This window comes from Musa acuminata, chromosome BXJ1-1 (assembly GCF_036884655.1).
Source record: "Musa acuminata AAA Group cultivar baxijiao chromosome BXJ1-1, Cavendish_Baxijiao_AAA, whole genome shotgun sequence".
In the NCBI taxonomy this organism is placed as follows: Eukaryota; Viridiplantae; Streptophyta; class Magnoliopsida; order Zingiberales; family Musaceae; genus Musa; species Musa acuminata.
Genome location: NC_088327.1, coordinates 4284266 through 4298734, shown reverse-complemented (window position 1 = coordinate 4298734; position 14469 = coordinate 4284266). Strand labels below are relative to the sequence as shown.

Genomic DNA, 14469 nt, shown 5'->3' with positions numbered 1-14469 from the left:
TCGAGTTGTGCCAAAGCAATGTTCTCCGCGTGGTTTCGATTGATATGATGTTCTTTCCATTATCTGAAATGATTTCATGTCTTCAATGCCTTCCTGTTTTAGTATCCAAGAAAGACAGATCGCTGTGAATCAAAACAAATATATATTGGGTGAATTTTTTTGAAAAAATCTTTAGTTTTGAGAAATTTTTATAGAACGTCCTAATTTCTAATTTTTTTTACAAAATATTTCTCTTTGCATTGAAATATTATTTTACCCCTATCTTCGTCGGGCTTGCTGTCTCTATCGAACTTGTTGTTGCCTTTATTGGATATGTTGTTGCATTTATTTTGCATTATCGTCCTTGTCTTCATAGGCCTTATTGGCCCTCATTGGATTTGCCCTTGCTTTCGCAAACCTCGATGGCTCATGTTAAACTTTCTATCTTTGTGGGCCTCGTTCGCCATCGTCGAACTTGCCCTTGTCTCTGTGGGCTCCATTAGATCTTATCGGATTTGTCCCTATTCACTTCACCCGTATTGTCCTTGCCCATAATATAAGTGGCTAAGACAGAGACACAGGTGAAGGGTGTTGCGGTTAGCGTCCTTGCACGAGGCAGGAAGGGGGCACAAGGATCGCCTCTCGCTTATCACCACCTCGGTGACGGCGACAAGCAGCAACGGTGTTGGGTGGAGACGATGGCCGACAAAGGTAATATCACCATTTTGAAAAAGAAAAATATATTCTGCAAGAATTTTTGAAAGTTATTATGCTAATTGAGATTTTTTAATTTTTTTTAAAAAATATATTGAGTCTTTATAGATTACATATGTATGCATTAGAATGGAAGAAGACCACACATAGAAAAGGTGGTAGGATAAGAAATCCCCCCTCCCCACAACCTCATATGACCCTTTGCCACTCTTTGACTGATTCAAACAATTGAATTGCAATAGACAAGATGGTGTCGTTCACCATCACCATCATCTGCAAGCCAAAAGGAAGACCAACCTAGCAAGAGCAAGTAGATGTAGAAGAAGCCCCATCAAACATGCACTAACAACCACAAATGAATTGGAGTTGATCGAGTCTCAAATTGAGTCATGGATTCTTCCACTTTTTTTGTTGTCTCCTTTGGCATAAATTTAGATTTTTTTTATACATATTCTTCCACATAAATTTTATTTCCTTCATCTTCGGCCTATCTATATCTATTAGAAAAAGATTCAAATTCAAGATAATTTTTATTAAAGGTTTCATAGTATTCCTTCCTAACTTAAATTCTTTGTTAGGGCAAACCTTGTTTATGAATCTTCCATTGAGATTAGAAGAAAGTTCATATATATCATATCTTTATATATATATAAATAATTAATGAGAAGGAGTGACACGTAATTAATCTAAAACACATCACCCTGTAGGCCTCGTGCTTAATCAATGTCGATAAAAATATCTGATTGACGTCTGTATAATCGTCTCGCGGATCAATTTTCAATTTCAATTTTACGGATACTAAAGCTCGCTATAGAAAGACCCTCCAAGTGCATCATTTAATCTATCTAAGAACACTACTCATTAGTACAATTGAATTATCTAAATCTCTACCAACTTAAGTATAAGAGAGATCTTTATCGAATACGCCTATGACATAATTTTTATAGGATCATCCGTCGAATCCTCTATATTCTTGACACTAGACTTACGATAAGCTCAGACGTTAGACATAGATTAACTCCGAATCCTTGATATGTCGCACAACTTAAATCTAAAGTAAATTTTATTTTCATTATTCAAATCTTAATCGTTGAGGGAAGCAAGGAGCAGTTGGGATTGAGAAGGTGGAGCACTGCTAGTGTTCCACATTGTTCTTCCTGTTCTTCACCTCGTACCGATCCCCTACACAAACTACAGACGCAGCGGCTGCTCTTTTGCATGGATCCTCATCCATTCGACTTCGAGAGAGGATAGATCCATAATGGGCAATGCTTGAGACAGGATCGCTGCATGACAGCGAAGTAACAGTACAACACTTGGTTTGCAGGTCGCCGGTTGTAGCTGAAAGAGCATGCCGCTTCCATGCAGGAAACACTGTGAATTCTTTGGTTTGTATGTGCCTTCTAACTGTTCGACCGATGGTGTCATATGTTACGTGCGGTCCCTCCAAAGGCAAGTCGAGGTACGCATACCCTTCGATCTTTATCCTTCCACGATGTAAGCTGTGACTGATCCGTCTTCCTCCTCGTGCGTCCAATAGTTCCTGTCAATGAAGCTCGCTGCCGTGAATCCAAGAATGCACTTCTTTGATGGAGAGGTAAAAGTCTGAATCCAAATGTTGACTTCCATGACCACATCTTGGTCTCCATTTGGTGATGGTGCAGTTGAACTCATCCTGCAATTCCAGCAGCAGTCCTGTGACTGGGGCGTCGTCAGACCTGTTCGATCTATCTGGCCTTCGACTGGAGAACATGGCCATGAATGCCTCTGAGTCACTTGTTACGGTGCCTGACACCTTCCTGTAGCTCCGTGTTTTGGAGATTATAAGATGAACTCATACATATGTTGGCATGATATTTCCAGTTTCATGGGGCTTCTGCTTGGGATGCTGGTTTGCACAGTTTCTCTGATGTAGAATTCCAACCCTAGCAAGCATTATAAGGTAATATTTATGATCATTATTAGAACATGTTGGATCCTTCTCTGAACTGTTTGGTCATTTTATCGAACACCTTTTGCAGGAAATCAATCCCTTACAGCAAACAGTCTAAAGATGGAGGAGCCATCCAACTCGAACTTGATGTTCTTGGATGAAGGAGAAGTACTGATCACCGAGGTCAATGCCTTCACACACGGATTAGGGATTGACACCTCCCTCCCTTTTAGTGTATTATCCATGTAATTGTTGATGGCACTTGAAATGCTCATATCTTGAGGAACCATTTGAAATTCTTTTAGATCAAGAAATAAAATTGCAAAACAGAATATGTATGTAATATATCTTTTCTTTATGTAAAATCAGAATTTCTAACATATAAAAATGTTTATTTGAATTTGTGAAATTCACAATTACAGCTTTTTAGTTGACAAGTTGTAGAAATAAAATTACTACAATAGTGGAAAGTACACTCGTAAATATATCTGCTTCCTGTGTGTAAAAAGGATACTACAAGATGTAAGCTTTTGCGGCACAACTTTGAACAATCGAACATATGTCCTTGTCAAAAAGTTTTGTAGGGTATTTATGTAGGACACTCTGAATGTAGTTTTGTAGTATCTATGTGGGACACTCTGAATGTGATAGTTGTTGATGTTGCTATTGCTGATTATTGATGATCGCTTGTTCAGCCTCAATTTTTCGAAGTGTTAGTTGTTGATGTTGCTATTGCTGATTATTGATGATCGCTTGTTCAGCCTCAATTTTTCGAAGTGTTGAAGAACTTATCTTGGTTCCTGTAGATTCCTCTGGCAATAAATCCACCACTTCAATCTGCATTCACACAACAATGAGAATCAACCGACCGGACCTTTAGAACAATATCAAAAACTAATTATTTATGGTTGACTTGTAAGAAAATAACAGGAGATACTTGTGGATTTTTAATGTTCATGTACCTTTAATTGTGATAAGCCTCTCTCAGCCCTCTTCCTGTTAACAGCAATTCCTCCCGGCAATGTCTCCTTACTGGAAGACAAACCCAAAGGATTTAGATGTGGCTTTTTAATGACTGAATTGTGATTGATTCTGTCTTGAGGAGTATATTCGATAAGGATTGAAGGATAGATATGATACCTCACAATAATTGCCTCCAAATTTTCATCTACAATGGATGGACCATATGGATCCATGATTGGCTCGACTTGCACCGTCAGCTCAGGCTTGATGGACTGAAAAAAAGAATCAGTGGTGGGAAAGAAAATAAGTATGTGTACATATACAATGAGAACATCTGAATCACTAGTGGCCCAGAAAGAATTAGAACATTTTTCAAATAAATGAGCAAAAGTTGTGAAAAGCTTTCGAGTAACATCAACAGTTGGATCTTGTTTTTAGAGATAGAAGATTGCTTGATCAAAGGCTCGGATATTGTCGTGGAGACACATATTCTAACTGCTCACAGTTTTCTCCTTTTGAGAAAACTGGAGGAGGGCCTCATAGAAACTCATTCCACAGAAGTCCTAATTATCTCGACAAACTACTGACGAGGTAAGGAACTGTTTCTTTAAAGGCTTGCCACTTGTACATGAGTTTTCATAGGAAAAAAGAAGGTGAAACCTGAAGAATAACCAAAAAAGTGATGCCAGCCATAGCTGCTTGGCTAATAGAAGTTGGAGGAAGGCCCGATAGAAACTCATTCCAATTAAGGCCTAAGCATCTCGTCAAACTACTGCCATGACAAGGAAATGTTTCTTTAAAGGCTTGCCACTTATACATGAGTTTTCATAGGAAAAAAGAAGGTGAAACCTGAAGAATCACCAAAAAGTGATGCCAGCCATAACTGCTTGGCTAATAGAAGTTGGAGGAAGGCCTAATAGAAACTCATTCCAATTAAGGCCTAATCATCTCGTCAAACTACTGCCGAGATAAGGAACTGTTTCTTTAAAGGCTTGCCACTTATACATGAGTGATGTCAGCCATAGCAGCTAAAACCTTGGCTAATAGAAACTGGATGAAGGCCTAATAGAAACTCATTCCAAGGAAGGCCTAATTATCTCGACAAACTACTGACGAGAAAAGGAACGGTTTCTTTAAATACTTGCCACTTATACATGAGATTTTGTTAGGAAAAAAGAAGGTGAAACCTGAAGAATCACCAAAGAGTGATGCCAGCCATAGATTGTTGCAATTATCATCTCATCAAAAACTGCAACCATTTAAGTAAACTGCACACAATCGTGTGAATCGACCATAAATTGCTCTAGCTCATGATAGATCTCCATGTTGTCACAAGTCACTATTACATGATTATATAAACATTAATAATAAAGTTATAAACTAGTACAAGCTAAGGTTTTTTTAAGAATCAGAACTAGGGACTCACTGCACAGACAGGTCATCAGTATGTTAGTTGCTCCCTTGAACTGTTAACAACAAAAGCAAGGAGCTACACGTAATATAAATGAGCAAAAAATCTTTCCCTATCCTTCCTGTCATTCATTTTTCAGAGTTTAGTGTTCTATATAAAATGATAATAAACAGTTAAGATAAATGACAAAGTGATACATAAATCCAAATAAATTTCTGCTGCCTGAAACTAATGTCGCACCAAAACAGAACTGCTAGATCATGAGACAAGGAATGCTTAATCAGATCTTCCAAATGAACAAAATGGGAAGTACAAGCAGCTTTAAGTCTGAAGTTAGCATACCAATTTTGTGATAATAGCTACATAAAATTCATGATATTTACTGTATGCCACAATTGAACTGCTCATTGAATGATGCATAATTAACAATATTCATTCAGCAATGTAGAATATCTGATGCACCTCTCAAAAGATTACCTTAATGTAGTCCTTCACACTTTGCATGCGCTTCTCAACTGGTTCTATTAGGAAAGCATACTGCAATTTCAGGGACCAAAAGACAAGAGAGTTTAGATCCTCAAAACCAATAATTCAGCAAAAGTACTTGTAGCAACTGTCAGCAGTAGACTAAATAATAAGAGATTTTGAGTCCATGTTTGGGATCAAAATACTCCTTAAAGTTACTAAACCAATTTTAGATTTTGTAACAGTGCAGTAAGCAATGAGCGATTGCTTTGCTCAGTCTCGATGGGCAGCAACAAGTGTTTTGTTATTTTGACCTTAAAAAGAGTATCACAACCCAGCTCGACAGGATAACTACTCGCTAACTCGATATGTCTAGAATATCTACAATGCTTAAGTCACACTCGTGTATCCCTCAACCACTGGACCAAACCTCACATATCACATGTCAGCCTTGATATCATTCCTCACAATCTAACTTTTGGTCGGATAATTGACTTACTAACTTGATAAGCGTAGAACCACGTAATATTGAATGCTGAAGCTTAAGTTAATGGTAATACACTCATCCAGTCTTTTATAGACCAACTAAAGTCTTCTCCCAATTTTCGAAGTGGGACTCATTGGAGGTGTCATAGAGAGTCCTACAGACGACAATTAACTAATGGAAAACTCTCACTTAATGGCTGTGTCAAATGATGATTAGCTGAATAACAGATCAAATAGTTGATATATGGACACCAGCAGAGTGCGAATAAGAATAAGATTTGCTTCGGATTTGTTCTTTGCACGATTAGGACTTTCTGATTCAATTTTTATTACCTATTTTTGCTTCCAAACAGGCAAATCGAACAAAAGGTGAAGAAAAAGGAACAAGAGGGCACCTTTTTCTTGCTCAACATGGGTCCATCACAAACCCCCACGACGACGCGCTCCCTCGCAAGCTCCGCGGATGCCTACAGGACGAAAGCTTAAGCTACAAGCAGACCATCACAAGGTAGATAACCCGCATGGCAAGAAGGAGAGGGAAAAGGGGGACCTTGAGGAACAGGTGGTGGCCCTGGTGTAGTCTGTCAAAGGTGCCGCCGATCACGACAGCCGCGTACGAATTCGGAGGTTGAGACGAGTGATCGGGACGGGGATCGGGATCTGGCGAGGGAGGAGAGGTCGTCGTCTTCAGATCATCCATGGGAGGAGAGAGTCCAGGAATCGAAAGGGGAAAGGTCATGTCATCTTCAATCTATCGATACCAAGTCGGCCTCCTATTTCCAAGCTATCGCCCCCTCTTATTGGAATCTGGACGGAATTCCATCTCCCTCCACTGCTACTTTTGCTTGTCAGAACGGTCGATCGATAACAGTCAAATTTTGACTCACACCGATCAATATTAGGATTTGTTAAATTCAGACGGTTTATTTGAACTTTTGAACCAAATGTAAGGTTTTTTATTTTTGTCTGACTAGTAATACGATGATCGATCTTACGATATAAGATAGTGCTTCGTATTAAATCATATTTATTTTAGAAGTCATCTCAAAGTTCACAATGATCAAACTACGATCAGATTGATATACCAATGATAGGGTATATCAGTAAATTAAATTATGAGATTAATTTTAAAATTAGATCCGATAAACATTAAATTGATATAAAGATACGTACGAATAATAATAATCCAGATCTATCAGTCTCGTCATTTTTTTATGATCCAGATACATAGGAATAATAATAATCCACATCTATCATCTCCACCTAAATTTTCAACCCTTAAACCATCATATCCTATTACATTTGTGAAAGTGAAACACGACAATTATATATTTTAAAATATTTTTACATTAATTTTTTTATATTTTATAAAAAAATTATGTATCGACCCCCACATATTAAGTTTGCTATAGAAAAATATCGAAATAAAGAAAATATCAAACTACCATGAATGAATTGACTTCGCCACCCAAACCTCTCCAATAAAATGTAATTTCTTGACCTAATTCGATTGGGATGTAGTATTGCCAAACTAGGCGGTAGCTAAACTAGGCGGTAGTACCGCCTAGTGGTAGGGTGTCAGGTGATTATATTGTTAGACTGGGTTGTGGTACCGTCAGTACCTCGAAAATCAGGGATGAGATACTTTTATGTTTCAAGTTTGAATTCACTTAAGGCCTATAAATATCGTTGTCATCCTTGGTTAACATACACAAGAATCGAGAGTAAAAAAAAAAAGAAAACACTGTTGTAATATTGTATGAACTTCTCTTAAACTCTAAGTGTTAGTGAAGTTTAAAAGAAGAGGTTATGGGGGTGTAAAGGTTTTCTCTCAAAAGGAAAATAGAGTTGTAAAAAGGTGATTGATCTTTGCCTATTGAATGAAGACCGTTAGTGGATGCTGGTGGTTTCGACGAAAAGAGAAATCGAGAGTGGATGAGGTCACGACGATCGAACCATTATAAAAATCTGGTTTGCATTTACTTCTTGCTATTTACCTTTATTACAAACTGAATCCTTACTTACATTCGAACAAACATTCAATTTCAAGTTATCTTCGGAGATCGATTTTAATCAAAACGAAGATTTTTTGAACCGATGGCATTATTATCCGCTATACTAATCCACCTCTCCTCTTGGTGTCCTCTTGGTGTCGACTCGATCCTAATAAAATTTGTTTTAAAAAAATATCAAAATAAAGAAAATATCAAACTACCCGACCCAAAAGTCGACATCTTGTACCCATCAAATATTTGCATCATTACTATCTACCTAATCCTACATTACAAAAAATAACATCCATTACTGCGTTGACTTTTGCCCATTACAAAGTTCGAATATATATATATATATATATATATATATATATATATATATATATATATATATATATATATATATATATATATATATATATAGAGAAATCAATTCGGTCGGTCAATGCTAACATTGTTCGTTGGGTCAACGAGCGTCATTCGAAATGTGATTGCTGTAAGAAAAATAGTAGCGTGAAATATATCATAATATGCAGAATAATGTTTTTCTATTTATTTTGGAGGTCAACTCATTTTGAAATTATAGGGTTTCGCCGACTCCCCAAATCTTACAGTTTTTGATGGATGGTTATCCAATTTTAGGGTGAATCGATCGATCGCCTCCGCTCTGCTGTCGATCTTACCGGTCCTATCTTTGCGTTCGCTGATTTGCTTCGACTCGGTTTCTCCACCGTTCCAAGCTGATTCCTTATATTCAGGTAAGATTTCGTTTGTGCTGTTGATGATGATTTGTGATGAGGTTTTGGATGTCGGTATAGACGCCATCTTTAGCTAACTGCAAGGGTTCGCTTTGGGTCGGCGATACTGACCTTTCTAGGGCTGGAGTCTCGGAGCCCCGCCGCTCCCGAGCAACCTCCACCGGCGCCGACCATGGTGGGGCGGCCACCGATACCTCCGAACTCGTCCGCGACGAAGTGCATCCCTCGCCCCAACATCTCGCCGGCTCTCTACGCCATTCCCGAGTCCACTCCGCTTCCGGACTCCCCCTCGTCTTTCCCTCCCGCGTCTCCCTACATCATCAACCACAAGCGACGGGGGCCGCGCCTCCTCAACGGTGGAAGCCGACTGCAGCCGCCGCCGCCGCCGCCGCAGGTGGTGCAGAAGGCTGAGGCCGTCAATGGAAATGGAGTTGAAGTTGGTGTGAATGGTTCTCATGGCAACGAGTTCGATGGGAAAGGGAAGCCCGGGGCTTCGCATGGAGGCCAAGGTGAACCGGACTCGGTCACAGTTGAACTTCAGGAAGAGAAGCTTAAAGACGTGCATGTGGAAAGTGGGGTTGTCGGGTCCGAGGAATTGGCCGAGCCATGCCCTGTTGATTTGGAAGGAGACATGGAGACTGAGGATTTCTTTGATCCCCAGGACTCTCTTAGCACCTCTAGCAATCCTGAGCTCGACAGAAGTAATGGTTCTGTGTGCTGGAGGCCCGGTACTCCTTCGGGGGAGTATTTCGATGCGTTTGAAGGTACACTTTCATAGGTCTCAGATAATACTATGATTTTATTGGCCTTCTTTTTTTGTTTTTGGTATTATTCGACAATATGTGTACCATCTGAGGTTATGAAGCATGACTATTATTGATATGATGTTTGATGCTAGTTTCATCGATTCAGTGGATCTCATACAATAGCTGAAAAACTTGGAGTTTTTCTGCAATAGAATATCTTATATGTGTAGAATAGTTCTTTAGTGTCAAGTTTCGAAAAGTAGTTTGTATAATCTCTGATCCTGTATTAAATGGGGATGATTAATATGTAAATAGAATAACATAAGAAAGTGAGAATATTGGTAGGGAAAAGAAATCATATCGTGAAATAAGTTTGTCAAGGACTCCAGGAAATATAAAAGTCCAAAAGGGAAATCTTTAGCACTTAATGATGTTTATATTACATAGAAAGTTGTTGCGTCGATTGAGCACATAGTGTCTCATGGATTCGGTCATCACAACCTTGAAAGCATTTGGATTTGTGGTCATCACAACCTTGAAAGCATCTGGATTTTTCACAAAAACCATGGAACTCGAACAAGAGTAAAGTCCCAAAGCATTTCTTAACTTGTGAATCATATGGTAGCAAAGTCACAAAAACCATGGAACTCGAACAAGAGTAAAGTCCCAAAGCCACAAAGGATGCATCATCTTTGGGCATGCAGATAGAATCATATGGTAGCAATATTATTAGCTAAGTGCTATAAACTCTTACATTTAGCCTAAATGAATGAATCATTATATTGCTTATTCATCTAATGTTTATCAGCATATAATATGCTATATTCGCTTGTGCAGTTACAGAAGTTAGTTTCATTATCTTACGACTATAGGATTTACATGTTTATATCACAGCTAGTTGAGAAGGTTATATCTGATAGAAATCTATACTCAACTTCCACTGAAATTCTTATTCCAATAACAGCTTCCCAAATTGATGAGCCTCTTTGTTTGCGATTGATCTAAAGTATCTAATATTTTGGCAATTTTAAAAAAATTGAACAGAGTACAATATACTAGCTTGACAACTTGTAAAGGAGGTTACAGTCTAATTACAAGTCATTGCATTTTAAGTTAGTTGATTACAGTTAAATGCTGATCTGCTAATAAGTGCATCTTGCGATCGATCCACATATGCAACTGCATAAACCACTTTTAAAACATTGGATAGACCTATAAATGACATACTCATCAAATTGTGGCTTGCCTTCTCGAGGCTTGTCGGATCACATTAATATTTTCTTCAGATGATCAGTATTCTAATGACATACTTAACAGTTGATCATTTTGTAACTGAATCAATCCATGATCTAGATTTCACTAAAGACCATAAATTAGACGTACTCAATTTCTTTTGCTTGATACAGAGATTTCCAGTGATGGTACTTCACAATCTTATCGAATTATTGAAGATGAACTGCGTGAGACGAGGCTGAATTTATTGATGGAGATAGAGAAACGCAAGCAAACTGAAGAAGCAGTTGAGAACTTGCAAAACCAGTGGAAGATGCTGAGTCATCATCTGTCACTTGTCGGCTTGAAGTTTTCTGCTCCAACTTTCACCATTGAGGTGGATAAACAGTCCAATGTTGATCCTGCAGAGTTGTGCCAGCATATTGTTGTTTCACGCTTTGTGGCTGATGCCATAGGCAGGGCTTGTTCTCGTGCTGAGGTTGAAATGGAGACAGAACCTCTAATTGAATCTAAGAACTTTGAGATTGCTAGATTACGTGATCGCCTCCAGTATTATGAAGCTGCAAACAGGGAGATGTCTCAAAGAAACCAAGAAGCAGTTGGTGAGTGCTAAATTTACATTAAGAAGCGAAACACATTACTTCTCCACTTAGTCTTAATCAAGCATGTTATTGGCTATAATTCCTGTCCATCCTTTTGATCCTGTCTTGAATTCATATATGATATTTCCATGGCTGTAAGTGTCATCAAGATTATGAATAGCAATTTATAAAGAGAACTGCAGGTTTTTCCTTGGGCAAGTCTCACTAATCAGTATTTGCTGACTGATGAACCACATACACACATGCACACACACACAATATTTTTTGGTTAACAAACTTTGGAAATTCAAAGCAGTGATTGAAAGAGGCGCTCGGGCGCTCGCCTAGGCGCTCGGGCGAGGCGAGGTGAGGCCCGAGCGCCTCGCTAATGTCCCAGGCGGCGCGCTTCAAACAGGCGTCGCCTGGGCGCTCGCCCGAGCCCAGGCGCTGGGCGCTTCGGGCGAGCGCCTGGGTAAACCAAGTGACCGAACCAGGATTTTAGGTCTGGTTCGGTCCTGGTTCGGTTGTTAGTTGATTCAATCGAACCAACTAAACCGATATAACCCTTGCCTAACCTTAACCCGCTGCCGCTCCCGATCTCGTTGCTCGTCGCTCTTGCTCCCGCTGCCGCTGCTCGTCGCTGTCGCTGCTCGCGCCTCCCGCGAACCCAGTCGCGAGCCCTCCCGTTGCTCGCGACTCCCGCGAGCCCTCCCGCTGCTCGTGCCTCCCGCGAGCCTTCCTTCTGCTCGCGCCTCCTGCGAGCCCTCCAAGCTGCTCGCGCCTCCCGCGAGCCCTCCCGCTGCTCGCGCCTCCCGCGAGCCCTCCCGCTGCTCGCGCCTCCTGCTCCCTTTCCCTTTCCCGCTGTCGTCGCTCGCCACTGCTTCCCGCCGCTCTTAGATTTTCTTAATTTAATAGCATATTTTTATTTAAAATTTTAAATAATTATATTTATTAATTATATTATATATTTTTATATTTTAGCGCCTCGCTTCGCTCGGGCGAGCGCCTAGCGCCTCGGGCATTTTTGGACCTTGGCGCCTTTTGGCGCCTAGCGCTTTTTAAATCACTGATTCAAAGTAGAACTATCCCTCTTTGTAGCTTTTAACCAAGAGGTTGAAGTCTGAAGATACTGGAGCCTTTTATGTATTTCCACAGTTTTTACCTTCTTGCAGAATTTCCAGTTGGAAAACTTTGGTATCATTGAGAGATGATGGAATATAATTGTAGTTAACCTTAAACAGAAAAAAAACTTTGATTCATGTATCACTGAGGCCACATTTCTTAACAGTAGATATTTATTTTCATTCTATTCACCTTACACTTAATTTGCACTGTCAGGCTGATTCTGATATGATAAATTTATTAGAAAAATGGATGACCTTATTTTTATGACTTTTTATTTGACTAGACATATTTCATTAGCAGGGGCAGGATTCTAGTTTAGGGGGCATTATGAGAATGACTGGTCATTCATGCTGCTAGTTTGATACAATTATTCATTATTCAAAACACTTGTTAATTTTATGATTCAAAGGAAGTGTTCTTTGAAGTCTTTTCACTTGAAGGTTAGGGTCTAAGGCTGACATTTTGGATTAACTTATCCCTAATAGGCTTGCAATTTATTTGGTTTAGTTTGATTTTTTTGTTATCTTGCTATAAATAATTTATTAGAATGAAGCTCATCTGTTACATATAAATAATAAGAAAATTAATCAATTATACCAAATTAAATGTGAAAAATAAATTTTTGAATTTAATTTATGAGAATATTTTTGAAGAGAAGTCAGGTGAGGCCTACAACAATTATTGTGAGAGACATGAGAAGACCATTGTAGATCTGACATTTTGGATCAACTTCTTCCAGATATTTTGCAGCTTTAGTTGGCTTATGCTGATATTTTTAGTCTTTGCTATGAACATAATATATTAGAAAAATAGTTTTTTTCTCTATCAATCTTGAATACCTAAAAGATAAATAAGCATCTGATGTTTAATGCGAGAATTAATTTTTTGAAATGTATCACCATGATATTTGGACATTAGTTTGGTGAGATTCACAACAATTATTGCAAGGATCCACAACATTTTTGCCGCTAACGGAGTTGCTTCAATTTGCTCCAATTGAATCATGGCTGCATCATTTCTGTAAGTTTGGTGGTCTTACATTTAGATGGTAGCTTTCACTTTAAGCAACAATTTTGGATCACTTTCATACCCTAAGTACCATTGACATCTAAGCTTTGTGGAGGTATGATATCAGCCTACATGCAGTGTTGATTATTGTTATCTAGCAGCTTTAGCTCAGTCTACTTCACAGATATGCTTTTGTGATTTTTTTTAGTAAATGAACTTTATTAACATGATATTTGAAATACGTAGATTGCTTTTAATGCAATATTCTCAGTTTGCTAACCTGTTACATTTTCTGTTTAGTTTTAGATAATGTACCCAACTTTTACCTGCACTCAGAATTATGAACTACCATGCCTGCACCTGAGCCCATCTCCGCACCCATAAGTGAAAGCAGTAAAAGGAACATTTGTGCTTCTTTTGATCATTGATTATTGTCATTGCAGAATTGGCACGACAACATCGTAACAGGCGCAAGAGAAGGCAGAAATGGTTTTGGTGCACGGTTGGTCTCCTTGTGACTGTTGGTGCCACTGCAGTTGCATGGTCTTATCTTCCTGTCTCGAGGTCTTCAACAACTGAAGGCAGTGCCACGGAGAGCCGTGAAAAATGAAAGCAAAAGATTTGTGCTAGTTGTTAAGTGTTTTCTTTGCTTATACTACTACATAATAACATCATGTACATAATAAGGAAGTAAAAGCGGAACAAGATCTCTGGGCTTACGCATTGGTCTTCAGCTTTCGAGCATTTCTGTTGCTCTTTCTGTATATAATTGGATTGGGTGGGTCAATCCCACATGATACAAGTTGTTTCTTTGATGCCGAAGTGAATAATTGTGTTGTTGAAGATCTTTTTGATGGGGTGGGTTTTGGTTTCTTCTTGGAGTGGACATGGATGTAATATTGTAAGGTTGCACCCTTAATGATCAAGATTTTTTTTCTCTCCGAATTGGTGAAAGTTGCTCGAGATCTATAGAAACTTGTGTGCCCTTGCCCTTGCCCACACGATCTTGCTTGCACACCCTTGTTGTTGTAGTCATTGCCCACACGCATTCGTTGTCCGCAAAGGATGTTCGA

General features: G+C 39.0%; 2 protein-coding genes across 2 annotated transcripts; one reads left to right on the top strand and one right to left on the bottom strand.

The window, feature by feature from the left end:
* Positions 1–2960: 2960 nt before the first annotated feature.
* LOC135616234 (phosphopantetheine adenylyltransferase-like) lies at positions 2961–6805 on the bottom strand. The gene is made up of 6 exons (XM_065115451.1): positions 6502–6805; positions 6347–6418; positions 5478–5537; positions 3767–3861; positions 3589–3658; positions 2961–3463 (listed from the first exon to the last, which is right to left on the bottom strand). Exons 1-6 carry the CDS (start codon positions 6688–6690, stop codon positions 3356–3358), a joined length of 594 nt encoding a protein of 197 aa, XP_064971523.1. The 5' UTR covers positions 6691–6805; the 3' UTR covers positions 2961–3355.
* A 1708-nt stretch (positions 6806–8513) lies between these two features.
* LOC135616087 (uncharacterized) lies at positions 8514–14250 on the top strand. Its single transcript, XM_065115288.1, has 4 exons — positions 8514–8703; positions 8823–9467; positions 10856–11284; positions 13840–14250. Exons 2-4 carry the CDS (start codon positions 8876–8878, stop codon positions 14004–14006), a joined length of 1188 nt encoding a protein of 395 aa, XP_064971360.1. The 5' UTR covers positions 8514–8703; positions 8823–8875; the 3' UTR covers positions 14007–14250.
* Positions 14251–14469: the final 219 nt, after the last annotated feature.

What these genes read in the sequence shown, in the direction of transcription:
- LOC135616234 (XM_065115451.1), bottom strand. Translation starts at nt 6,690, where the DNA reads ATGACCTTTCCCCTTTCGATTCCTGGACTCTCTCCTCCCATGGATGAT. An exon ending in GCCACCACCTGTTCCTCAAG is followed by an intron (nt 6,419 to 6,501) that starts GTCCCCCTTTTC and finishes TTCGTCCTGTAG; the next exon opens with GCATCCGCGGAGCTTGCGAG. An exon ending in TTGGAGGCAATTATTGTGAG is followed by an intron (nt 3,659 to 3,766) that starts GTATCATATCTA and finishes TTTGTCTTCCAG; the next exon opens with TAAGGAGACATTGCCGGGAG.
- LOC135616087 (XM_065115288.1), top strand. Translation starts at nt 8,876, where the DNA reads ATGGTGGGGCGGCCACCGATACCTCCGAACTCGTCCGCGACGAAGTGC. An exon ending in GTATTTCGATGCGTTTGAAG is followed by an intron (nt 9,468 to 10,855) that starts GTACACTTTCAT and finishes TGCTTGATACAG; the next exon opens with AGATTTCCAGTGATGGTACT. An exon ending in AAGAAACCAAGAAGCAGTTG is followed by an intron (nt 11,285 to 13,839) that starts GTGAGTGCTAAA and finishes TTGTCATTGCAG; the next exon opens with AATTGGCACGACAACATCGT.